Source organism: Thamnophis elegans, chromosome Z, assembly GCF_009769535.1.
Source record: "Thamnophis elegans isolate rThaEle1 chromosome Z, rThaEle1.pri, whole genome shotgun sequence".
Classification (NCBI taxonomy): domain Eukaryota; kingdom Metazoa; phylum Chordata; class Lepidosauria; order Squamata; family Colubridae; genus Thamnophis; species Thamnophis elegans.
Window position 1 is genome coordinate 126,827,810 of NC_045558.1, and position 24,069 is coordinate 126,851,878.

Consider the following 24,069-nt stretch of genomic DNA (forward strand, 5'->3'; position numbering starts at 1 on the left):
ATGGTACACTTTGTAGGGGAATCCTGGCTTGTTGGACTTGGGATTGTTACAGACTTGGATAACATGGCAAGCATTTTCAAGTGTTTTTAAAGCTGAATGTATTTTTTGCACTTATTAATGGAAAGAAGAAATGGCTGTTAATAATGTCTATATTAATAATGTCCATCAACATTATGAAAAGACACTTCTTCTCATTAATATAAAGTGCACCATTCTCAATCATTCAGGTAATGGTGGACTCAAAGGTGCTATTCCCTTCTTCCCTCCCAAAAGGCCACTGGACTTTCTTGCTTCTTTCTCTTTGAAAACATTTTGCTTCTCCACCCAAAAACTAATTCAGTTCTTAAAAACACTTTCAAAGAGGAAAGAAAAATCTAGAAAGTCCAGCTAGCTTTTGGGGAAAAAGCACCTTTAGGATGACTGTTAATAATATTTTTTTGATTTTTCTAAGCTGACTTGGTTTTCATTCCCTTAAATAAGTCATCATAATTTTCTAGAGTCACCCAGATCCCTCTGTTCTAAGCCTGGGAGGTTAGAGAAAATGTTCTATAAAGCCATGATTTATTTTATTGATTACTGCAAGGCTTTATAGTTAGAACCACTGTTTTTGAGGGCTTTTAGGAAGGATAGGGCAAAATAATTACCAAGAAGCTCAAGTTTTCCGAAGTGGTAAGCTGTGACAATCAAGTGGATCTTCCATGTTCAGAAGCAGTATGCTCTTAGTATGCTCTTGGAAGCAACTATAATAAGGGTACTGTTTCTGTATTGCTGCTTATGCACTTGTTTGAAGGAATTATCCAGGGTGACAAAGTTTAGCCCTTTAATCAATAATGGGCTAGAGAGACAGTCATGATGGTGATGGAACATTAGGGAATTAAAGAGATGAAATTGGTGCCTTAAAACTCTGCAAAGTTTAAGACATTGTCCCTCATTCTAAAAATCCCACAACAAAGGGGTGGGTTGGGGGGGGCACAAGGTTTATATGAGCTGTGGTGACACAATGGTTAGAATGCAGTATTGCAGGCTAATTCTGCTGGTTGCCAGCAGTTCGATTCTCAACAGCTCAAGATTGATTCAGCCTTTCATCCTTCCAAGGTCGGTAAAACGAGAACCCAGATTGTTGGGGACAATAGACTGACTTTGTGAGCTGCTTAGAGAGGCACTGAATAACACTTAATAAGTGCTACTGCTATTGCTATCTTCTTAGCCATACTTTTGGAACCTTGCTTTGAAACAATACTCTGGAGGCTAAAGTATTTCTTTGTTATTTCTGTTTTCACCAAATTCATTCTTTCAGATATATTGGATCAGCTCTTATGGCCAAACTGCTTGGGAATTACAAAAACAGTATTTCAATAGAATTTGAAAGGCAACTGGGCTTGTTTGAGACAGATTGTTTTGCTTCATTTTTTTTTTTTGATTCACCATATCCATTTATAATTCTTTGATTGTTCAGATGTTACAAATTTATTAGCTGCCATAAGGGATGCTGGGAAATGTAGTTCAGAAGGATTATGTGGGCTCCAGTCTTGTACTGTGATAGCAAAAGTGTTTGCATTTGAAGGGGGAAAATGGTTTTAAGTCAGTGGTTCTCAACCTGTGGGTTGGGACCCCTTTGGGGGTCGAACGACCCTTTCACAGGGGTCGCCTTAGACCATCGGAAAACACGTTTTCAAAAAAAATACAGAAAACATAAAATAATTTTATGATTGGAGGTCACCACAACATGAGGAGAAACTGTATTAAAGCATTGCGGCATTAGAAAAGTTGAAACCCACTGTTTTAAGCCCTTCTGAATGCCAGCTCTGAATCTGATCAACTGATCATAATTTTTTTTCTAAATTTAGGTCTGCGCTGAGGCTAAACCATATAAGAAATCTAAAAACATTGACAGTAATATATTTTTTCCCTATCAATGTGATACTGTATAGTGAATGCTATGTAACTGTTCCACAGGAATCCTTTGTGATACATTTGGCTTCAGCAACATGTCTGTCTGTGAAGATATGCTTCTTTGCAATTATCGCAAATGTCGAATCACACTTTCAGGCTATGCGTGGGTCACGGCCTGCTCACATATCTTCTGTGACCAACATGGCAGTGGAGAGTTCAGTCGATCGCCAGCAGTCTGTCCCGCTTGTGCCAGTGCCTTGTCTGGCAAATTGGACATTGTTCGGATAGAGCTCAGTCCTTCAGAAGAATATAAAGCCATGGTATTAGCTGGCTTGCGCCCAGAAATTATTCTGGATATCAGTTCTAGGGCTTTGGCTTTCTGGACATATCAGGTAAATTGTATCCAGTAATGGCAGTTTGAGTCAGAAAGAATTCTTTACTTAAAACACTAGCTGGGTATCTCGCTCCTAAGTATATTTAGTCTGAATGTTTGTATCATTTTTATTGTTTTTAAAGGTTTTCAGTATTTTTAATTGTAATACACAAACGCAAACACACTTTTGTTTTTAATTGTAAACCAAGCAGAGTCATTGATTGAGATAGATGGCTGTAGAAATGGAAAAAGATAGATAGATAGATAGATAGATAGATAGATAGATAGATAGATAGATGTAGGATTGAGAATCTCCATAGAGACATAGAATGCTGTATTGTAATGCTGTATTACAAAAGTAATTTCATCCAAATTTGCCCAAGGCTTACTCCTTTCTACAGGTAGTCCTCGACTTACAACAGTTTTTTTAATGACTCTTCAAAGTTACAATAGCACAGAAAAAGTGACTTATGACCATTTTTCACGATTACAAGCTTTGCAGCATCCTCTTAATCATGTAAACAAAATCCAGACACTTGGCCATGTCCCAAGATGACATAATTCCCCTTTGCGACCTTCTGACAAGCAAAATCAATGGGGAAGCCAAATTCACCTAAATACCACCACTCATTTGACATCTGCAGTGATTCACCTAGCAACTGTGGCAGGAAAGGTCATAGAATGGGGCAAAACTCGCTTAACCCACGTCTCACTTAGCAGCATAAATTTTGAGTGCAATTGTGATCGTAAGTCCAGGTCTACCTCTACTTATTCTTTAATACCTATGTAGGTCCACCAAGAGCGTTTGTATCAAGAATACACCTACAGCAAAGCAGAGGGCTGTCTGAAGCAAATGGAGACAGTCTACACCCAGCAACTCCAGAGCAAAGATATGGAGCTGACGTCTATGAAGAGCGAAGTCTCTTCCTTAAAGAAAGTATTGGAGGAATACAAAAAGAAATTCACCGAGCTCTCAGAGAAACTCATGGAGCGTAATCGTCAGTATCAAAAACTGCAGGGCTTGTATGACAGCCTGAGATTACGGAATATTGCTCTGGCCAATCAGGAGGCAGGCCAAGAGCCTCCCATGATGCCTCCGCCTGGTGTCTTTGGTTTCCCTCTGGGTAAGAATGGCGACTTTTAATATGATCCTTCACAAGCACTTCATGAGCCGCGGTGGCGCAGTGGTTAGAGTGCAATACTGCAGGCTACGTCTGCTGACTACCAGCTGCCTGCAATTTGGCAGTTCAAATTTCACCAGGCTCAAGGTTGACTCAGCCTTACATCCTCTCTGACTCTATAAACTGCTTAGAGAGGTTTGTAAAGCACTCTGAAGCAGTATATAAGTTTAAGTGCTGTTGCTATTGCCATGGTGAATAATGCTTGGATGTAATCCATGCACACACAGAATTATTAAAATGACACGGGACCGCTAAGGATGCTAGACATTAGACAAATATGTAGCAAGTATTGTATACAATGTTATGCTATTAATAACTTACCAAACGTATCTGGCTTTCCTAGCAAATATTATTTTGAATCTAAGCTATTTTTAAACAATCTGAATACTAAGTGTTTCCAGAATAAATATGTTGCCAATTGATATTTGCATATTTTCTCTTACAGAGCAAATTGCTTTGAGAGTTTAATTTAAATTGGAAAACTGTGAAGAAAGATTTCTGCAACTTCTCCCTAGCATCACAGTTCTGATTCCTGCCACCTGTAGCTGTAATATGGTTTACTTTAAAAATAAGAGAGATTCTGATTAAGAATCTCCGATTTAAGTGTAATCTAGCCTTTATTATGGGCATGTATGTAGCTAACATTTTTTTTTACAGGGGAGGAAATTTAAACCCTTCTCTAATACCAAGACTTTCACTTACATCTTCTAGGTAACTCAGCCAGGCTCTCTAGGAACACTACACCTATCCAGGGCCGGTGTGGTGAAGGGGACTTCAATTTCAAACCCATCTTTGCCTCCTCTCCACCCATGGCTGAGTCTGCCAAGAGCTTCTTTTCCTTTACCTCTCCGGACAATGATTTGGAACACCACACAGGAGGCAGCAGAGCTTATAAAATTAAGAGAATGTAAACCCTAACATGCATTTCAATTTCATTGCAGAACCTCCTGAAAACCCAGTTCCGTATTTATGGGCCCGAAGTTTCAATATAAACAAAATGTCAATGCTCGAAACCAGATTTTCATTACATCAGTGAATGTCAAATATTTTCCAAGCCATGTCATGCGTTAAAGCAAGTGAGGGACACCTCGCAAAGTCAATATTTTTTTGGGAATGGTTAGATAGTACAACGGGTTACTGTAGTTTACATGTACATGAGTTCGTTACATTCTTGTCATTGTTGTGTCACATAGCAACCTCCTTGTAAACACAATCGTTCCGATACATTCTCAGTGATTTAATTATTGTGCATTATGATTCAGTTTAATTAGTGCTCAAATTGCTTATTCTAACAAATGTGTTATAATGTTTTAACCCATTGATGACTGTTTTCAACTCTCACATCTTATAGTAGCATGTTTTCTTCAATGGGTGCATAAATATATTTGCAAGGATTTGTTTCTTTTGTTCATTGCTACTTGTAAACGAAATCATATGGAAGGGAAGATATTACCTTTGGTATCATTGGTATAAATATCTGTGGGTATCCTTTTTCTGTTTTGTGATTAAGCATTAAGTGCTTTTCTGGTCCTCAAAAAAATAATCCTCCTCCTTCTCTTCCTCTTTTACCGCTTGGATGTCGAGGGAGAATCATTTTATTAATTTCTTTAAGTGGACCTAAATTATGAAGACTATGTTGCTTCAAAACTTCATCTGTTTGATAAATCAGATCATTGGATTACAATCGTCCATATGATTTTCTCTATGTTGAATTGTAACATGTAGAACATCCCAAATGGGCCTTAAATTAGTAATGATTATTAAATTCATTTATTTTAATGGATTTATGCAATCCATAAATGCAAATTTTGATCTCATTCTATTTCATTACATCACTTTGTACTTACATTTCTAGAATCACCCCGATCAAAGGAAAGTTAAGATGGGTAAAATGGACAATAAAAAGCATTTACTGCTTAAAATGAAATCTCACAAGAGTGGGCTGTGCATATGGACATGGAGACATGGACAGTGAGGGAATTTATTTAGATATTTGTATCCTGCCTTTATTATTTTACAAGCAAGTGGTGAACACACACACACACACACATTTGTATTCCAATTTTATTAATGTAGCTATTTGTATTCCAACTTTATTAATTCCAACTTTATTAATTGAAGGGGTTATTAAATAACCCCCTTGTTCAAGCAGGAGCTCCTATCTATACCATTTCAGACAAATTGCTATCCAATTCTCTTTTTAAAAACCTCTAGGGATGTGTGTTTTTTTTTTAAAGAATTTTTGGAGTTGAAGTCCACTCAAACTGCAGAGGTTAAGAAACGCCGATCTAAGTAGGATCTTTGGTTAGAAATACCCTCTGGAAGTTTGTGAGTGCTCCAGCGTTGGAGGTTTTTAAGAGGGAGATTGGACAACCATTTGTCAGAAATGGTAGGGCCTCTTGCCTAAGCAGGGGATTGGACTAGAAGACCTCCAAGGACCCTTCCAACTCTGTATTCTATTCTATTCTGTTCTATTTCATATTCTCATTCCATTATTTTCCTTATTCTACTTGAAAAAGTAGGCTAAGGATTTTCCCATGGTTGCTAAGTGAATCAATGCTATCATTAAGCAAATCCATTGACTTTGCTCGTTCAGAAGCCAACAAATGGCGATCAGATGACCCCGGGATGTTTCGATCCTTCTAAATACATGCCAAGCGCTCAGATTTTGATCAAATAAGGGGGGGGGGGTACTTTAATGCCGATAAGTGTTGGACCATTTACAAGTGACTTTTTTCACGGCTGTTATCATTAGTCTGAGCAGCGGGGTCGGACTACACGACCTCTAAGGTCCCTTCCAACTCTGTTATTCTTCTTATGAAAAAAATAAAACTGGTAAGCGATTGTCTCCCATTAAGGCCGAAAGGCTCTTCCTCCCCGCTCCTTCTGGTTTGCTCCGAGTCCTCCGGGCCTTTAGAGGCCTCTACCTCCCTCCGTGCTTGCAAGGCGGAAAGAGAGAGGGAGAAAAAACAGGAAAGGGAGGGCGGAGGCTGCAGCGATCATGGCCGAGGACGAAGAAGAAAACTCGCAAGCCCGGCAACGTTTGCAGGTATGACGACGACTAAAAGAGGTTATTCTCTTCCCTTCTGCGTTTTAAAGCCGCGATTTAAATAATAATAATGATGATTAAAAAAATGCCCGCGCCTCTGTTCTGGGGAAGGGATGGAGCAAAGTTCCAGAGCTTTCCCCGATTTATGCAGGCAGGTAAAAGTAAGCGAGTTGGGCGCGCAAACCTAAGTGGCGTTTTAAGAAGCCGCGGACGAACAAAAGAAAAAAGAAGCTTCATCTAAATTGACGCCATTTATGCCTTTTCCTGGTTTAGTAAATTTAGACAATGTGGGTGTAGTTGGCAGTGGGTGAAGTAGGCAGAGTGGTTTAGAAGTTGAAATAGACGTAGAAAGGGATTTGCAGGTGTGTATGCACTCCCGCTTTGCTTGCAGATATTTGTAGATCTTCCTAGTTTTTTCTTAGATTTCCAAGATGTTAGAATTATACGAGAAATCTACTTTTAATTGCTGCGTCGGGAGTGAGCCGTCGTTTCAAGCCTGGCGATCATTGGGAGCAAAGATTTCTGGATTAATCTGTGACTATTCCATGAAGAGAGATTAAATGTTGGTTAGCTTTGCTACCTAAAAATAGTGGTTCTGTGTGCTGCAGACCATAGTTTAAATTAACTTTTCTCCTTCCTCAAAAACAATTTATGATTGGCTGAGTAAAGAACATTAAATTTCGATTTACCTGATTGTATTTTGAATTTTCATATATATTTATCTGTCAACATAGTTTTAAGTATGTTATCAGTGGTGCTGCCAAGTTTGTGTGGAATGGGCACAATACATTTCAAATTGGGCAATTACATTTTAGCTTAGAGGCTGATAAATGCTTTGTTTATGCTATGCAATTTATGGTATATTTATAGTATGTGTATAGTATTCCTGGAGGAACATTGTCCATGGGGTCGCAATGGATTGGACACAACTTCACAACTAACAGCAACAAAATGGTATGCAACCTGGGTTTGCCAGTTTGGCAATTGCATCGCAAATGTCAGTGCATTTTGTATCAGCAAAATTGGGAGATCTGATAGTATTTACCCATCTATGAATAGGAATTGGTCGACCACCTCTATCATTTCCGAGATCACTATTTCGAGAATCACAGTGTGGAAGATGCTGGGAAAAAGCAACAGGATGTTCAGGAAGAGATGGAGAAGACTCTTCAAAAAATGGAAGCCATTGATGGTAATTCACACATGACTTTAATTTTTGCATCTCCATCTTAAGACATGCATTTTGTTTCATTTCTAGATTCTCCCAAATATACTGATCTGTCCCAGTACTTATGAGGGATGCGTTCATAGAATTGAAAATGTTTGAGTCTAGTATAGGAGTATCCAACTCACGTGGTCACGTGACACATCACGACTTTTTCTCCTTCACTAAAATGGGTGGGCGTGGCTAGCACGTGACATTCCTGGTTTATTACCTTGAGAAAAGGGGAAGTTGTAGGAACAGACCAGGCAGAACTGTGGGTGGAGTTAAATGCATCATCAGTTTAGAATCTTTGCGTTGTCTCAAGATATCCAAATCCAGCCCTCCGGGAATTCCGCTGACCCTTATCTAGTGTCAATATAGTGCTGACCAGATTCTGGTTTATAGACTTCAATAAATAATTTATTCAGCAGTCTACATGAATGGTCCTGATTCTTTACACTTGACACAAGTAGATCTGACAAATAATTATAGTATAATCCTTCCCCCCCCCCCAAAAAAAAATCCACTCCCAAGATACCAAAGTTGTGTTCATTTCAGCATTTTGATATTGCGATTCTTCATTATTTGCTACCAGAAGTCTTTGTTGTTTGTTTATTTTAATTATTTATTTTAAAAAATGTGTGTGCCCCCCCCTTCTTGAAAGAACTCTGGGCACCCAGAATGACAGGAAAAAGCATAAAAACCATAGAACAGCGATGGCGAACCTTTTTGGGCTCACGTGCCATAAGGGGGGGAGCGCGGGGGGGGCGTGCGTGGGCATGCCACACCCATAATGCAACGTGTGACCTCCCCAGTATGCATGTGTGCATGAGAGACGCTCCCCCCCCATTTTTTGCATGCTTTTTTCGCCCTCCCCAAGCTCCCGAGGGTTTATAGGAGCCTGGGATGGATGAAAAAAGCCTCCCTTGCCCCCCCCCCCCCCGAGGCCCTGCGGAGCTTGTAGGGTCAGTTTAAGGCCTCCGGAGGCTTCAGAGACCTTCAGGAGGCTTCCCTGAAGCCTCCGGAGGACTGAAAAGGACCCTACGAGCAAACCGGAAGTCACTTCCGGTTTGCTCATAGGGCTGGTTTAAGCCCTCTGGAGGCTTCAGGGACCCTATGAATAAACCGGAAGTGACTTACGGTTTGCTCGTAGGGTCGTTTTTAGTCCTCCGGAGGCTTCAGGGAAGCCTCCTGAAGGTCTCTGAAGCCTCTGGGGGGCTTAAACCGACCCTAAAAGCAAACCGGAAGTCTGTTCCCGCACTTCTGGTTTGCCCTTGGGGCTGGTTGTTTGTGCTCCGGAGGCTTCAGGGAAACTCCAGAAGCTTCCGGAGGGCCTCAGGTGTGGGGGAGGAGGGAGGCTCTTTTCGTCCTTCCCAGGATCCTATAAAGTCTCTGGAGCCTGGGGAGGCGAAAAATAGCTTTAAAAAAGGCTGAACTAAGCTAGCCAGTGCGTGCATGCAAAACATATGGATGAAATTTCTCTCTTTCTCCTCCACTTCTAGGTTTATCAGAAGGGAGATCTTACATTTTGATGCTTAAGGGGAAAGCTTTGAATGTATCAGCAGACTACAACGCCCAGTCTGAAGAATTGCTTTCCAAAGCGGTCAAGCTGGACCCGGAATTGGTGGAGGCGTGGAATCAATTAGGCGAGGTTTACTGGAAAAAGGGTGATGTCTCTGCAGCACATACTTGCTTCTCTGGAGCACTCGGACACGTAAGGTTCCCCCTAAGTTCTCTTGCTATCAAATCGTTCTTTTGTGTGAAGGATTGTTTGGAAAACACTGGCTGTTCTAATGGCATAAGAGCCGCAGTGGTGCAGTGATTAGAGTGCAGTACTGCGGGATGCTTCTGCTGACTGCCAGCTGACTGCAATTGAGCAGCTCAAATCCCACCAGGCTCAAGGTTGACTCAGCCTTCCATCCTTCCCAGGTGGGTAAAATGAGGTCCCAGATTCTTGGGGGCAAAAGGCTGACTATGTAAACCACTTGGGGGAGGGGGGCTGTAAAAACACTATGAAGCGATACATAAGTCTAATTGCTATTGCTATTCTGTAGATCAAATAAAATACCATTCAGAAGAAAAAAATATGACCGTGATAAGCCCCAAATGTCTGTCGCTAAGCAATACAATGCTTAAGTGAGTTTTACACCATTTTAACACTTTATAGCTGCCAAGAAGGTAATCACTGCAGTTGTTCAGTTAATAAAACAGTTATTAAGTGAATCCGGCTTCCCCATGGACTTTTGCTTGTTGGAAGGTCCCATGACCCCGGGACATTGTAACCGTCATAAATAGGAACCATTTGCCAAGTATCCGAGTTTTGATCATGTGACAAAGGGGATGTTGTGATGGCCATAAGTATGGGTCACTTTTCACTGCTATTGTAACTTCGAAGAATTGCTTGCAAATCTAGGACTATCTATGTTGCAAACAATAATTTGGGTACACATGGATAGTAGTCCCCGACTTAGAACCAGAATTGAGACAGGAATTTCCATTGCTAAGCATGGTGATTGTTAAATGAGTCACAGGAAATTTTGTAACCTTTCTTGCCATCGTTCCTAAGCAAATCACCGTAGTGTTAAGTGAATCACGTTAAGTGAATCATGCGACAATCCAACTTCCCCATTGGCTTGCTTGTTGGGAATGTCACAGATGGCAACCACATGAGGCTACAACTACAGACAGTCCTCAGCTTAAAACAGTTCATTTAGTCGCTTAATGACTCCATAATCCTTTGCGGGGTGGAGTCCAGGCAATTGAATGGAACTGAGTGTTTACTGCCCTTCCTGTTGCCGATGCGGAGTTTGCAACAGATATATTTCAGCCTCTACTTAGGATCGAACTCAAAGCCTCCTGATTGTGAGTTCCACCTTTAGGCCACTACACCACTCAAAACAGTTCATTTAGTGACCATTCAAAATTACAAGGGCATTGCAAAAAAAAGTGACATGATCATTTTTCACACTTAACAACCCGTTGCAGCCTCCTCCATCATCAGGTGATCAAAATTCAAACGCTTGGCGACTAGTTCATATTCATGACGGTTGCAGTGTCCTGGGGTCGCATGATAAACTTTTGCGAGGTTCTGAGAAGCAAAATCAATGGGGAAGCCGGATTCATTTAACAACCGTGAGACTAACTTAACAGTTATTTGCAGCGATTGTCTTAACAACCGTGGCAAGGAAGGTCGCAAAATGGGACAAAACTCACTTCGCGAATGTTTCCCTTTGCAACAGAAATTTGGGACTCAATTGCGGTCCTAAGTCGAGGAGCTACCTGTATTGTAATTACATGCCAGTTGCCAAGCACTTGAATTTTGATCACGTGACGGGTGACAGTGGGGATGCAACGGTTGTAAATGCGAGGACGGGGTCATAAGCCATTTCTCTCCCCCCCCCCCCCCAATGCTCTGTAATTCCAAACAATTGCTAAATGAATGGTCAGAAAAAACAGGTGCCTTGGAGACTAATTTTTTTTTTAACTCCCCAAAATTCGGGTTGGAATTTCATGCTTAAAAATAGTATTTCTTGCTGTTTTTTAAAAATCGAGCATTTTTGCACCCAGAAGAGTGAAAAATCCTGATGCCATGGTCAGGAAAATGGGTTCTTTGGAGGCCCAAGTTTTTTTGAGCACAAATTCAAAAACAGATGATGGGACGAGATTCGGGGATGACTTTCATGCTTAAAAATGGTATGTATTGCTCTTATTAAAAATCGAACATTTATGCACCCAGAAAAGGAAAAATCCTGATGTTACTGTCAGAAAAATGGGTGCCGTGATCAGAAAAAAGGATGCCTCTTTGAGGCCAATTTTTTTTTGAGCCAAAATGCAAAAATGATGACGGGACGAGATTTGGGGTGGAATTTCGTGCTTAAAAATGGTATTTAAAAATCGAGTGTTTTTGCACCCAGAAGAGGAAAAATCCTGACGGGGCAGTCAGAGAAATGGGTGCTTTGGAGACCAAATTTTTTTTGGGGACCCAAATGCAAAAAAACACTAGTTTATTAAAACTCCTCTTTTTATACAGAAATCTCATCCTGCAGCCAAACTTATTTTTCCTTTCCACCCTCAGCGTAAGAACAAAGTCTCCTTGCAGAACCTCTCCATGGTGTTACGGCAGTTGCGCTCAGCTTCTCCCGATGAACATGCACAAAATGTGATGGACAGTGTGCGGCAAGCCAAGCTGGCTGTGCAGATGGACATGCGCGATGGACGCTCTTGGTGTGAGTTCTACTATGTAATCTATTAGCCTGTTCTGACCCAGCCTTTGTGAGCATCACTCAAATCACGGGTGGGATTCCATTTTTTTTAGCAACCGGTTCTTTGCCCAGTTGCTGCGTGGGCGTGGCCTACTCAGCCTCCTGCACAATGGGGGTGGTGGTGTTTTTGCCCTCCCCAGGCTCCAGAGGCTTTCCTCGAGCCTCTGGGAGGGTGAAAATGGCCTCCCCCAGGCTCCGGAGGCCAGAAACGAGCCCATTTCTGGAACTTTTGGGAGGCCCATTTTTCCCTCTCCTCAAGCTCTGGAGGCTTTCCTTGAGCCTCTCGGAGGGTGAAAATGGCCTCCCAAAGCTCCAAAGGCCCTGTTTCTGGACTTACACAACTTTCGGGAGGCCTGTTTTTGCCCTTCCAGAGCTTCCGTGTGGTCTCTGCACTCTGCAGAGTCCCTACGGGAGTGGGCAGCATACAAATCCTAATAAACTTGAAAGTTGAACTTGAAACTTATTTGGCACCCAAAACAGACTGCGTGGAGATTCCTGTGAGGGGAGGGGCAGGGTGGGAGGAGCCAGCCACTTCTTGCAACTACTGATTCGGCAAACCAGATGTAAAATTAGCATCCAGTTCGCCCAAACCGGTCCCAACTGGCTGAATCTCATCCCTGACTCAACAGCCTACTCATGAGGAGAAACCCATTTTTATTTAGAAAGGGTTAGGGCGCTTCGGTTAGCATTTCAATCCCCACAACCTGGGTTGTAGCAAGAAATCCTTACCAAGCAATCAGCCGGAGGGGAGTCTCCTGAAGCATGAACGATTGTTTCCGACAACTGCGCTTCCCACATCCGTCCTGCTTATCCCCAGCCAGAGAGAGGCTTGCCAATGTCTCCTTCGTTTCCTGGATAGCTAGTCCTCAGACCTATATTGCTTTCCTCTCCGCCTGTTCTCTGCGCATATGCACATCTGGAATGGGCCCCAGCTGTTCCTCCCAGTTGCTCAGCCCCCGGAAGCAGCTGTCTCTCCACCTGAGTGTGAGTAGAGGGGCCTGCATCTGGCTCTGAGTCCTTCTGCTTCCGGAGGCTCTGATGGTAACCCAGGGACTCCCTCTGCCTCCTCTGCCTCATCTAATTCTGCGGAGCTGGCAGTGGACGAATCACAACGTAACCCAAGCAGGGGATAGCGGGGGGGGGAAAGGGAATGGGATACGCAAAACTGGCTAATTTTTTTTTTCTGCATTCCACAGATGTGCTGGGCAATGCCTACCTCTCCTTGTTCTTCAATACGGGACAGAACCCCAAGATCTCCCAGCAAGCACTGGGTGCCTATGCACAAGCAGTAGGTGCTGGAGGGGGAACCGAGACAAAACTGTGGTAGGGGGAGGAAGGGATGGTGGTTCAAGTTAAGCCCCCTCTAGTAAAATTCTAGAGCAGCGACCTCCAAGCGGAGGGCGAGCACACATGTGTGTGCAGCTCCATTTACGTGAGCAGCACAGATAAAGTGTCTACATGCACACTTGCTCATTGCTCACGCAAGTGGAGCTTCACATGTGCGCTTGCTCACCCACTGATTCTGCAGCCCGGTTCCGAATGGGTCATGGCCCAGGAGTGGGCCACTGCCCGCAGGTTGGGGACCCCTGCTGTAGGGGATCAGGTGAGAAGAGTAAATTCTGTGCGACAGTTAGTATGGATATTGGAAGATTTGAATTCAAATTCTGACTTAGATCCAGAATATACATTACAGGTAGTCCTTGACTTGCGACCATAATTCAGCCCAGAATTACGGTTGTAAATTCATACCAGTTGTTAAGCAGGGCACCATGTGACCAAACCTGATTTTTGCAAGTTTTTTTTTGTGATGGTAATTAAATGAATGCAGTGATCTTTAAATGAGAGTCGTGGTGGTGCAGTGGTTAGAATCCAGCAATATTGCAGGTTAACTCTTCTGCCCATAGCCAGAAGTTTGATCTTGACCCAACTCAAGGTTGATTCAGCTTTCCATCCTTCCAAGATTCTTAATACGAGGACCCGGACTGTTGGGGGGCAGTATGCTGACTCTGTAATCAGAGGGCTGGCTGAATTATTACAGAAGCAGCATGTAGGTTTTGTTATTATTTCTATTGTTAAGCGAAATAATTGTCCGCAATGGGTGTTTTTTGAGGAAAACTGGAAGCATCGTCCATCATGGACACATTATTAGAGGATGCTGCAAACAGCTGTAAATCTGTGACTGCAGGAGATTGATGTTGAAACTTCAGATTCAGATTGTAAGTAGGTTTGGAGAAATCCAGCCTCATTTTGAAGTCACCAAGTGGCTGGTTGTAAGCTGAGACCTACCTGTTTGTTCTTCTCCTAATTGTATATTCTTACATCTTTGTCAGTATATAGGGCAGTGATGGCGAACCTTTTTTTGGCTTGCATGCCAAAAGTGGGGGGAATGCAGGGAGGTCGTGTGCAGGTGTGCCACATGCATAATGGTATGTGCGTGATCCCAGCGTGCATGCACGCACAACATTTTTGGTGTGCTTTTTTCACCTTCCCCAGGCTCCAGAGGCTTTATAGGAGCCTGGGGAAGCTGAAAATAGCCTCCCCCGCCCTCCAGAGATCCTCCAGAGGCTTCAGGAGCCTCCCTGAAGCCTCCGGAGCATGAAAAATCAGCCCTATGGGCAAACCAGGAGTTTCGGAATGGACTGCTGGTTTGTTCGTAGGGCTGTTTTTTGCCTTCAGGGGCTTTCAGGAGGCTTCCCTGAAGGCTCTGGCGGGCAAAAAACAACCCTACGAGCAAACTGGAAGTGACTTCCGCCTAGGGTCATTTTTTTGCCCTCCGGAGCCTCCAAAGGACGAAAAACGGCCCTACTAGCAAACCGGAAGTATCTTCCTGAACTTTCGATTTGCCCATAAGGCTGGTTTTTCGCGCTTCTTTGTGTATATAAAGAAATTTCTTATATAAATGAATCCTGCTGAATTATTTACTTGTGTTTCTGGTTGGATTGCTGCAAACTCTTAACAATCTTGTCTACTAATATGCATGAATGAATGACAGTGTCTAGAAATAATAAAATGCACCATGAAACTTCAGGCTGTTAGGGAGAAAATTATTTATGAACACAGCTTTCCTTGCAAGCAGAAAACTTACATTCCTGGAGTTATCTGGCTAGAACTTTTATTTAATGGCACTAGTTTTGCACTTATGAGGAAGATGGAATTGGAACAGTATTTTAAAATGCATAAAATTCTGTTAACTCATTGTGTTACATAGTATGCATCATCCTCCAGTTGTCCAGACTTCCTTTTTGCTGTTAAGAGGCCTAAAGAGTTCCCTAAAATAAGATTTGAAATACGGTGCTATATTGATATTCCATTAATTCAGCAGCAGTAAAATAGATTTTTTTTTAAATTACCCTAAATGGAAGGGTGGTTGGTGAAGATGACAGAACTTGTTGAGATGACTAAATTAACTTCTTATTTGAAGGGGTTCTTGGTGTTCTCTGAGCTTGGTTGTTTTCTTGCAGACGTTTCATTACCAAACTAGATAACATCATCAGTGCTAGTAAGGAGTGGGGTTTGCTCTCATCTTATATTCTAGCACTGTGATGACGAACCTATGGTACACGTGCCCAAAATGGCACACAAAGCCATGTCGGCTAGCATGTGTGGCATCGCCTGTTCCTCTTCTGGGTTTCTGGTGTGCATGTGCCAATTAGCTGGTATTTGTGTGTGTGGCAGTGCGGGAAACCAGAAGGGCTGGTCTTCCATTTTCCACTGAGCATACACGCCGGCCAGCTGATCGGTGCATGCATGTGCACGGAAGTAACCAGATTTGCTGGCTGGTGCCCATGTGTGCGCCAGAAACCGGAAGTACATTTCTGGGTGCGCACATGCCCCTTGGGCAGTTTTTCTTCCTGGTCACAGTCCAGATGAGCGCACGGGCAAAGTGGCCCATTTGCGGCACTCAGTACCAAAAATGTTCGCCATCACTATTCTAGCATCATGTCCTGTCAGCGTTGGTGAGGATGGTCTTAGAGAGTCTTTGGCTGGGCTGTTTACTGTTTGGCAATTCCTTCATTTGGATATTGTTCACTTGACTTGTTGGTTTTACGTTAATATTGGAATTAATTTAATGCTCTTTCTGGATGCTGATTGCTGGCGGGAAGGTGCATTGGTCTTTTTGTTCCTTTTTGGCTTGTTGATTGTCTTTTCTGCATAGTATGTAGATACTGTTGTGGCCCAGCAGAAGCCATTGGAGCTGCCACCAGATTCTGACAGCGAGGGGCTCTATGAATCGGCTCTGGAGGATGTAGAGGACCCTGGACAGGGTTCCGACTACGAGCAGGGCGCAGAGGCTGGTTGGCCACCAGGAGGCACCTGAGCCTTGGACCAGTGGGGAGGAGACAAGGGAGAGTGAACCAGACGCCAGTAGTGAGTTGTTCCTGGATGCATGTCATCAAAGAGCTAATAGGCGTCAGGAACAGTTACGCAGTTACAGGAGGTAATTGCACTCAGCTGGTGGTCATTAGGCTCCTCTCCAGACTATAAAAAGACTCCTTGTGAACACGCCCCTCTTTGCAGAAGTCAACGCAGGATTGAATGTCGGAGGACATTACTGTGAGCTTGGCAGGCTGCATTGCTGCAAAGCCTTATCTGTGTTTATTGCTGCCCAAGCTTGTCTGTGCCGGTTTGCTGCCAAGGACCTGTCTGTTAATTAAATGCCGTAACTTATCTTTGGCTCGGAGTTGTGTGTTGGTGTGGGACGATACTACAGAACAGATACTGTTTATGTGTCTATTGATAGCTAATGTGTCAGAGTGCTACAAATTCCCAAGCATTTTTGGATCATAGTTTCTGACTTCTTTGATCAGAAAAAAGCAGCATTTATGTTTATTGCTCACTTGGAGACCTCTTATGGACTTTATACATAAAATGGGAAATACATCCTAAGTTCACAAAAGGTTCACAAGCATTGCAGAAATATTTATGATTGTCAGGTCCTTGATACCTGATAAAAGGGTTTATTTTGAGATGGTAAACAGTTCGGGAAATTATGATAATTCTGGGGTTTAGATCACAGTTCCCTTAGGAAAGCCTTTCTAGTGTGATTCTTGCTTGATAATGACATTCTTATGAATTCATTGACTACGAGAGATTTTATAAAACATCCATTTGCTAGATAGGGGAGGGAACAACACAGAGGATTATAATGCGTGGGAAAGAGGTCTGTAACTTTGAATAGTCACCAAACAACCAGTCATAAGTCAAGGACTACCTGTAATATAGTTTGGGGAAATTAAAAAAAAACACGCATTCTGTTGACTTCATTGGAAAATTCTAATTTAATTGTTGCAAAGATGAGTCCAATTGGTCACATTTTAAATTAAGAATTCATGTGGGTTCTTTCTTGCCATATAAAATGGCTGTTGATATCTACTCACAGTCTTGCAAATATGAATGAATGTTTGTTTTGGGATAACAGAATATTAGAGATGGAAGGGACCTCGAAGGCGGCCTAGTCTAACCCCTTGCTCAAGCAGGAGACCGAATACCATTTCAGGCAAAAGGCTGTCCAATCTCTTCTTAAAAACCTCCAGTATTGGAATACCCACAATTTCTGAAGGCCAGCTGTTCCACTGGTTATTTCTTCTCTCAAGAAATTTCTCCTTAGTTCTAGGTTGGTTCTCTCCTTGATTAGTCTCCATCCATTGCTTCTTGTTCTGCCTTCAGATAATTTGCAGAATAGGCTGGCCCCCTCTTTTTGAGAGAGATAGAATATTCTTTGCTAATGAATTACCGTATTTTTCAGAGTATAAGAGGCACCAAGATTTTGAAGAGGCAAATTTAAAAAAAAGGTTTTTGCACTCTGCAGACCTCCCAAAAATGGCCCGTTTTTCGTGAAAGGGGCCTGTTTTTTTGTCAAAAAAGGGCATGCATAGCCTTTAGGAGATTTGTAGAGTGCTCCTAGGGGCTGCCCCCCCCCAAAAGAGCAAAAAACAGCCCATTTTTTTGTCAATAAAAGGGCATACAGAATCTTTAGGAGACTTATAGAGTGCTCCTGGGGGCTTGGGGAGGGCAAAAACAAGTAAAAACAGTCTGCTTTCCACTCATTTTTGCCCTCCCCAGCCCCCAGGAGCACTCTGGAAGCCTCCTAAAGGTCATGCATGGCCATTTTTGCAAGGTGGGGGCAGGGTTTTGGGAGGCCAAAAATGCTGTATTCAGTGTATAAGATGCACCCAGATTTTCACCCACTTTTAAAGGGAAAAAGGTGCTTTTTATACTCTGAAAAATACGGTAGTTTTTTATCTACCTGGCAGTGCTGATTATGCATACTTTATATTTATTTATTTATTTATTTATTTATTTATTTGTAATAGGAAAAGGTGGATCCCACTGCTTCTTGTAATCCAGATTTGCATCTCAATCGAGCCACGGTAAGGACATTGAATAGAGAAGCCCACATAAAGTTGGCTAATGTATGAATGATCCATCAAGAAAAGCTTTAGGATCATAGTTTGCGATTCCTAAATGTAATGGGATCCAAGGCTATTGTGGCTAAGATGTTGATTGTAATTTTTTTTTTAAATTTTTTTGGAGGGGTGGATCTTTGTTCTAATATCTCAGTATCTGGACATGATGTCACCTGCTGATCTGATTTGGACTTGAAAGCTATTAGGATGCTATTAGGATTAGGATGCTGAGTTTTCGGATGCTAGAGACAGTTTAGTTAGTTTAGTTTAGTTTTATTGAACTTGTATGCCGCCCTATTCCCCGAGGGGACTCAGGGCGGTTAACAAACTAAATAGGGAAAAGGGGAAATACAAAAAACGAAAAGACAGACAAATACAAAACAGATTAAAAACTCATCAACAGCCGCAACAATTCGAGTGGGGCTGGGAACTCATCAGCCCCAGGCCTGCCGGAACAGCCAGGTTTTAACGGCTTTGCTGAAAGCCTGAAGGGTGGCGAGGGTCCGAATCTCCATGGGGAGATCGTTCCAGAGGGCCGGAGCAACCACAGAGAAGGCCCTCCCCCGGGGGGTCGACAATCGACACTGGCTAGTTGATGGAATCCGGAGGAGGCCTAATCTGTGGGATCTAATTGGTCGTGAGGTGGTAATTGGCAGAAGGCGGTCTCTCAAGTACCCAGGTCCGATACCATGAAGGGCTTTAATCACTTTGGCCCCAAATTGAATCCATGGTTTTTACATGCTTTTTTGCGCAGCTTTCTAAGTATGAAGAAAATTACATGGAAGCCTTGGAGGGGTTTTCACGGGCCGTAACCCTTGACCCGACTTGGCTGGAACCTCAACAACGAGAGCAGCAACTCATGGATTTCCTTGAGAGACTAACTGGACTCCTTGAAAACAAGGTAGTATGGCGGCAGAGTTTGGGATTTTTGTGTCTTCTGTCCAGGGGTGGGATTCAGCCAATTCGGATTGGTTCAGGCAAACCGGATGTTAATTTTAATCTGATTCCTGAACCGGTAGTTTCAAGGACTGGCTCACCCTGTCCACCCCCCCCCCCCAAAGGAGTCTCCACGCGGCCTGTTTTGGATGGCAAGTAAGTGCAGGGTTGGCATGGAAGCTCTGGGAGGGCAAAAAGTGGCCCTTCCGAAAGTACTGGAGATCTGGAAATGGGTCCGTTTCCAGCCTCTGGAGGGCCTCCGGAGACTGGGCGAGGCCGTTTTTGCCCTCCCGGAGGCTCAAAAAAAACCTCTGACTCCTGGGGAAGGCAAAAAATGGGCCTATTGGAAGTACCGGAGGTCGGGAAACAGATCCATTTCTGGCCTCTAGAGGGCCTCGAGCGCAGATGAGTTCGTTTTCACCTTCTCGGAGGCTTGAGGAAAGAGGGCGAAAACTCACTCCCCACCCCCTGCTGTGGTGCAGGAAGCCGACTAGGCAGTGCCCCAATGACCACGCCCACCCAGCCACCGGACAGAGAACCGATTGCTAAAATTTTTCAATCCCACCCCTCCCTCTATTAGGTAATGCCGCATCTGCTGACAAGTCTTGTTCCTGCTTCTTTCCTCTCCTAGGGCAAGGTGAAAGGCAAGAAGCTGCAAAGCATGTTGGGAAGCTTGCGTCCCTCCCACCTGGGCCCTTGGGGTGATGGACATTATCAGGGGCCTTCAGGTCAGAAGGTAGAACTACAGAGACGATCCCTCAGTGCCTTGCAACCTGGTGTTAACACGGGTACAGTGATCTTGGGGAAGGTGTTGTTCAGCCTGACTACTGAGGAAAAAGTGCCTTTGTGAGTATAGAATTGTATTCTGAACCTTGTTTGCCTTAATATCATCAACTTGTGGTGTTGGCTTTCACAGCCTATGTCTATTAGGCAGTGTTGAACTTCAGGCTTGATCATAGTTTCTGACTTCTTTGATCAGAAAAAGGCAGTATTTATGTTTATTGCTCACTGGAAACCCCTTATGGGCTTTATGCATACAACAGAAAATACATCCTAAGTTTATTTGTTGTTTTTATGCATAAAGTCCATAAGGGGTTTCTAGTAAGCAATAAACATAGATATTGGCTTTTTTTTTAAATCAAAGAAGTCAGAAACTATGACTTAGTAACTTCTGGAATGCACAGTGTATATTCCATGCTAGATCTGTATTGAATACATCTGACTTGACTTGTACAACGGGCCAATAATTAATTTATTTCAATTTTTCCACTTTCTGTTCTCCAATAGCACCTTTGGATTGGTGGACTCTCTTGAAGGCCCCTGTTTTGCTGTTACTGTTTACAACATGGTTCAAAGCTGGGGGGTCCTAATTGGGGACTCGGTGGCCATCCCTGAACCTCATCTTCGGCACCATCACATCCAACACCGGAACAAAGTGAGTCGATCCCCACTTCTCCCTTTGTCTGTCCTATGTCGTGCCAGGAATAATGTTCAAACTTAATCGGAGCCTTCCACAAATAATCTAAAAACAAGTTTTAGGTTATTTCTGGAAGGCTCCGATTAAGTTTGAACATCATTCAAACTTAGAATAATGGGAATTAGCGACAGTCCTCAATTTATGGCCACAATTAGGGCTAGAATTTCTGATGCTAAGCAAGGCAGTTGTTAAATGAGCCATGCCTGATTTTACAACTTTTTCTTTTTTTTTTAACCATAGTCATTAAATGAATCACTGCGGTTAAGTGAATCATGCAAACTTCCCAGCTTCCTCCATTGACTTTGCTTGTTGAAAGGCAAATTACAACTGGTGATCGCCAGTGATCACCATTCACGTGATCTGCTGAATAAAATTCCGCATTGGCGACAGGAAGGGCATCTGGGCCAATAAACACTCTGCTTCAATCAGTTACCCCAATTCCACTCCATAAAGGATTATGGGCTCATTAAAAGGAGATGATGATGATCTTATCTTTAACTACTGTCTCGCTTAGCAATGGAAATATTGGGCTGAATTTTGGTTGTAAGTTGAGGAGTAGCTTTGCTTCTCATTTTTCTTTTCCTTTTATTATTTAAGCTGCCTAGAGTAGCTCTGTAGTGAAATGGGCAGCAAATGCGTGTAACAAATAAATAATGATACTTATGCTGATGTTCTTTTAAAACAACTCACATGACCTAAAATTCTTTGTGCTCGTTCTTCCCCCCTGTCCCTTTGCTTTTCAGAGTTTTACTTTTTCTGGTCTCCGGGTAGAGTCTCCCCTGCTTCTCGTCGTGAACGGCAAAGTTCAAGGATCCCAAAACCAGGCTGCTTCGACTGTTGCCTACCAGGCACAAAGTGAATGAGAAAAGACAAAATCTCCCAGGGATGATTGCATTTTTTAAGCTACATCAGCCCCCTCTCCTCGTATCTTTTTCAGTAGTTTAGAGAGATTGGACTGATTCGTAGAAATACCATCCAGCCGTTAAGTGAAGGAGCGAGACAAAAAAGAGAATTGCAAGTGCTTAATTCTTGTGCTTAATTCTTGTCTGTTTTGGTTCCACCCCACTCTCAAATTTATTTTCCATAGACACCAGTTTTACTTTCAGTAGTACTAAAATGAGTGTCTACAGAAAATCTGGGGGCTGCTCATTTTTCTTCCCCATCTCTTAATTTTCTTCCCCCTTTTCTGACTTCTTCCTTCATCTTTGCTTGGATCACATTTAAGGTTGGGCCGTCGGTCAGTTTAGATCAGCAGTTCTCAACCTGTGGGTCGTGACCTCTTTGGGGGTCGAATGACCCTTTCACAGGGGTCGCATAAGAGTCAAGTGTGGCTCTTCCACAACCCGTGTGTTAATGAAGCCAGTGGGACTTAGGTTAGCATGACTGTCCTAAATCCCACCGTCTTATGAAGTCAGTATGATCACCTCTACATCCAACTGGTTATTTCTGTGTAAATAGAAGAGATGCTTTCTGTATTTATTTTATATTATTTTGAGATGGGGTTTTTTTTTGTAATTTTTATATATTTTTCCTGCCAGATTCCTGATTTTTCCCCCCCTTCCAATCCAATAAAATGAGTTCATAATATTGTGTAAAATTTCTCTTTATAGAGAATGGTAAAACAAATGTTTCACTTAACATTGCATAGAACTACTGTGTTATCTCATACGGCTGAGACTAGACTAGAAGGGAATGGAACAGGACAGGAATAGAATTAGAATTACAACTGAATTGAAGTAAAGTGGAATTAGAATTAAAATAGAATAGAGAAAGTGGAATGGAATAGAATAGAATAGAAAATATGAAACGAAACAGAAAAAATAGAATAGAAAATATGGAATAGAACAGAATATTATATATTATATATAATTGATTGAGACACGGTGGCTCAGTGGCTAAGATGCTGAGCTTGTCGATCAGAAAGGCCGACAGTTCAGCTGTTCGAATCCCTAGCACTGCATAATGGAGTGAGCTCCCGTTACTTGTCCCAGCTTCTACCAACCTAGCAGTTCGAAAACATGTAAAAATGCAAGTAGAAAAATAGGGACTTTGGTGGGAAGGTAACAGTGTCCCGTGCGCCTTTGGCGTTTAGTCATGCCGGCCACGTGACCACGGAGATGTCTTTGAACAGCGTTGGCTCTTTGGCTTTGAAACAGATGAGCACCGCCCCCTAGAGTCAGGAACGACTAGCACATATGTGCGAGGGGAACCTTTACCTTATAGTGGACAAGTGTTCATCAACCTCTGGGTTCCTTGTGATAGTAGAACCAATTAATTTCTAAAGAATGGGCAAAAAATGTAATGGGGAATGAATCTTGTCTTCTTACGGCAAGTAATTTTATTCAGTGCCTGCTGGTTTTATCAAGCTGGGATCAAGAAATTGTTAAACATCAGCCCATGGTTACCCTTATAAATACAAAATTAAATTGTAAAACATAGGAAACCTGTACACTTTGATTTCCGGTACAAATTTGATTTCTTTAAGGGTCTATAACATGAATCCAGCCGTTTTATATGTATAATAAGCATATGTAAAGAAGAGTTAATGATAGTGACATCTTCAAATAGAGCTTCAACTCATGCTGGCATAAATGGATGCAGTTTCCTTGGCAATGATGTGCAAATAATTACCTTGGGTTTTTATTTTTATTTTCAGTCTAAAACTGTTTCTTAAAGTTGCCAATTTAAAGGAAGTGATGAAGAATTAGGTTCATTAAGGTAAAGCTGCGTGCTAGTCGTTCCCAACTCTAGGGGGCGGTGCTCATCTCCGTTTCAAAGCCAAAGAGCCAGCGCTGTCCGAAGACGTCTCTGTGGTCATGTGGCCGGCATAACTAAACACCGAAGGCTCATGGAATGCTGTTACCATCCCACCAAAGGTGGTCCCTATTTTTTTACTTGCATTTTTACATGCTTTCGAACTGCTAGGTTCGCAGAAGCTGGGACAAGTAATGGGAGCTCACTCTGTTACGTGGTGCTAGGGATTTGAACCGTTGAACTGCTGATCTGCTGACCAAGCTCAGTGTGTTAGCCACTGAGCCAACGCGTCTTAGGTTCATTAGATCCTGTAATAAAACTCCAGTGACTTCATCTGTCTTTTATAAAAGGGAATTACAATAGAATTTCAAATACGGGAAGTCCTCGACTTACAACCAGTTGTTTATTCAAAAGTTACAACGGCACTGAAAACAAGTGATTTATGAACATTTTTCACACTTATGACTTGCAGCATCCACGTGATCAAAATTTAGATACTTGGCAGCTGACTCACATTTATGACAGTGGCACTG

At 42.6% G+C, this 24,069-nt stretch overlaps 2 protein-coding genes across 2 annotated transcripts; both read left to right on the plus strand.

The window, feature by feature from the left end:
- The first annotated feature begins 1,988 nt into the window (after positions 1 to 1,988).
- CCNB1IP1 (cyclin B1 interacting protein 1) lies at positions 1,989 to 4,358 on the plus strand. Its single transcript, XM_032235072.1, has 3 exons — positions 1,989 to 2,285; positions 3,057 to 3,390; positions 4,159 to 4,358. The coding sequence occupies exons 1-3, from the start codon at positions 1,989 to 1,991 to the stop codon at positions 4,356 to 4,358; spliced, it is 831 nt and encodes a 276-aa protein (XP_032090963.1).
- A 2,033-nt stretch (positions 4,359 to 6,391) lies between these two features.
- TTC5 (tetratricopeptide repeat domain 5) lies at positions 6,392 to 22,370 on the plus strand. Its single transcript, XM_032237135.1, has 10 exons — positions 6,392 to 6,496; positions 7,556 to 7,688; positions 9,203 to 9,414; positions 11,776 to 11,926; positions 13,159 to 13,250; positions 18,277 to 18,333; positions 19,124 to 19,270; positions 19,937 to 20,151; positions 20,593 to 20,740; positions 21,526 to 22,370. Exons 1-10 carry the CDS (start codon positions 6,449 to 6,451, stop codon positions 21,643 to 21,645), a joined length of 1,323 nt encoding a protein of 440 aa, XP_032093026.1. The 5' UTR covers positions 6,392 to 6,448; the 3' UTR covers positions 21,646 to 22,370.
- The last annotated feature ends 1,699 nt before the right edge of the window (positions 22,371 to 24,069 follow it).

What these genes read in the sequence shown, in the direction of transcription:
- TTC5 (XM_032237135.1), top strand. Translation starts at nt 6,449, where the DNA reads ATGGCCGAGGACGAAGAAGAAAACTCGCAAGCCCGGCAACGTTTGCAG. An exon ending in TCTCTGGAGCACTCGGACAC is followed by an intron (nt 9,415 to 11,775) that starts GTAAGGTTCCCC and finishes TTCCACCCTCAG; the next exon opens with CGTAAGAACAAAGTCTCCTT. An exon ending in TGGGTGCCTATGCACAAGCA is followed by an intron (nt 13,251 to 18,276) that starts GTAGGTGCTGGA and finishes TATTTGTAATAG; the next exon opens with GAAAAGGTGGATCCCACTGC.
- CCNB1IP1 (XM_032235072.1), top strand. Translation starts at nt 1,989, where the DNA reads ATGTCTGTCTGTGAAGATATGCTTCTTTGCAATTATCGCAAATGTCGA. An exon ending in TGGCTTTCTGGACATATCAG is followed by an intron (nt 2,286 to 3,056) that starts GTAAATTGTATC and finishes ATACCTATGTAG; the next exon opens with GTCCACCAAGAGCGTTTGTA. An exon ending in TGTCTTTGGTTTCCCTCTGG is followed by an intron (nt 3,391 to 4,158) that starts GTAAGAATGGCG and finishes TACATCTTCTAG; the next exon opens with GTAACTCAGCCAGGCTCTCT.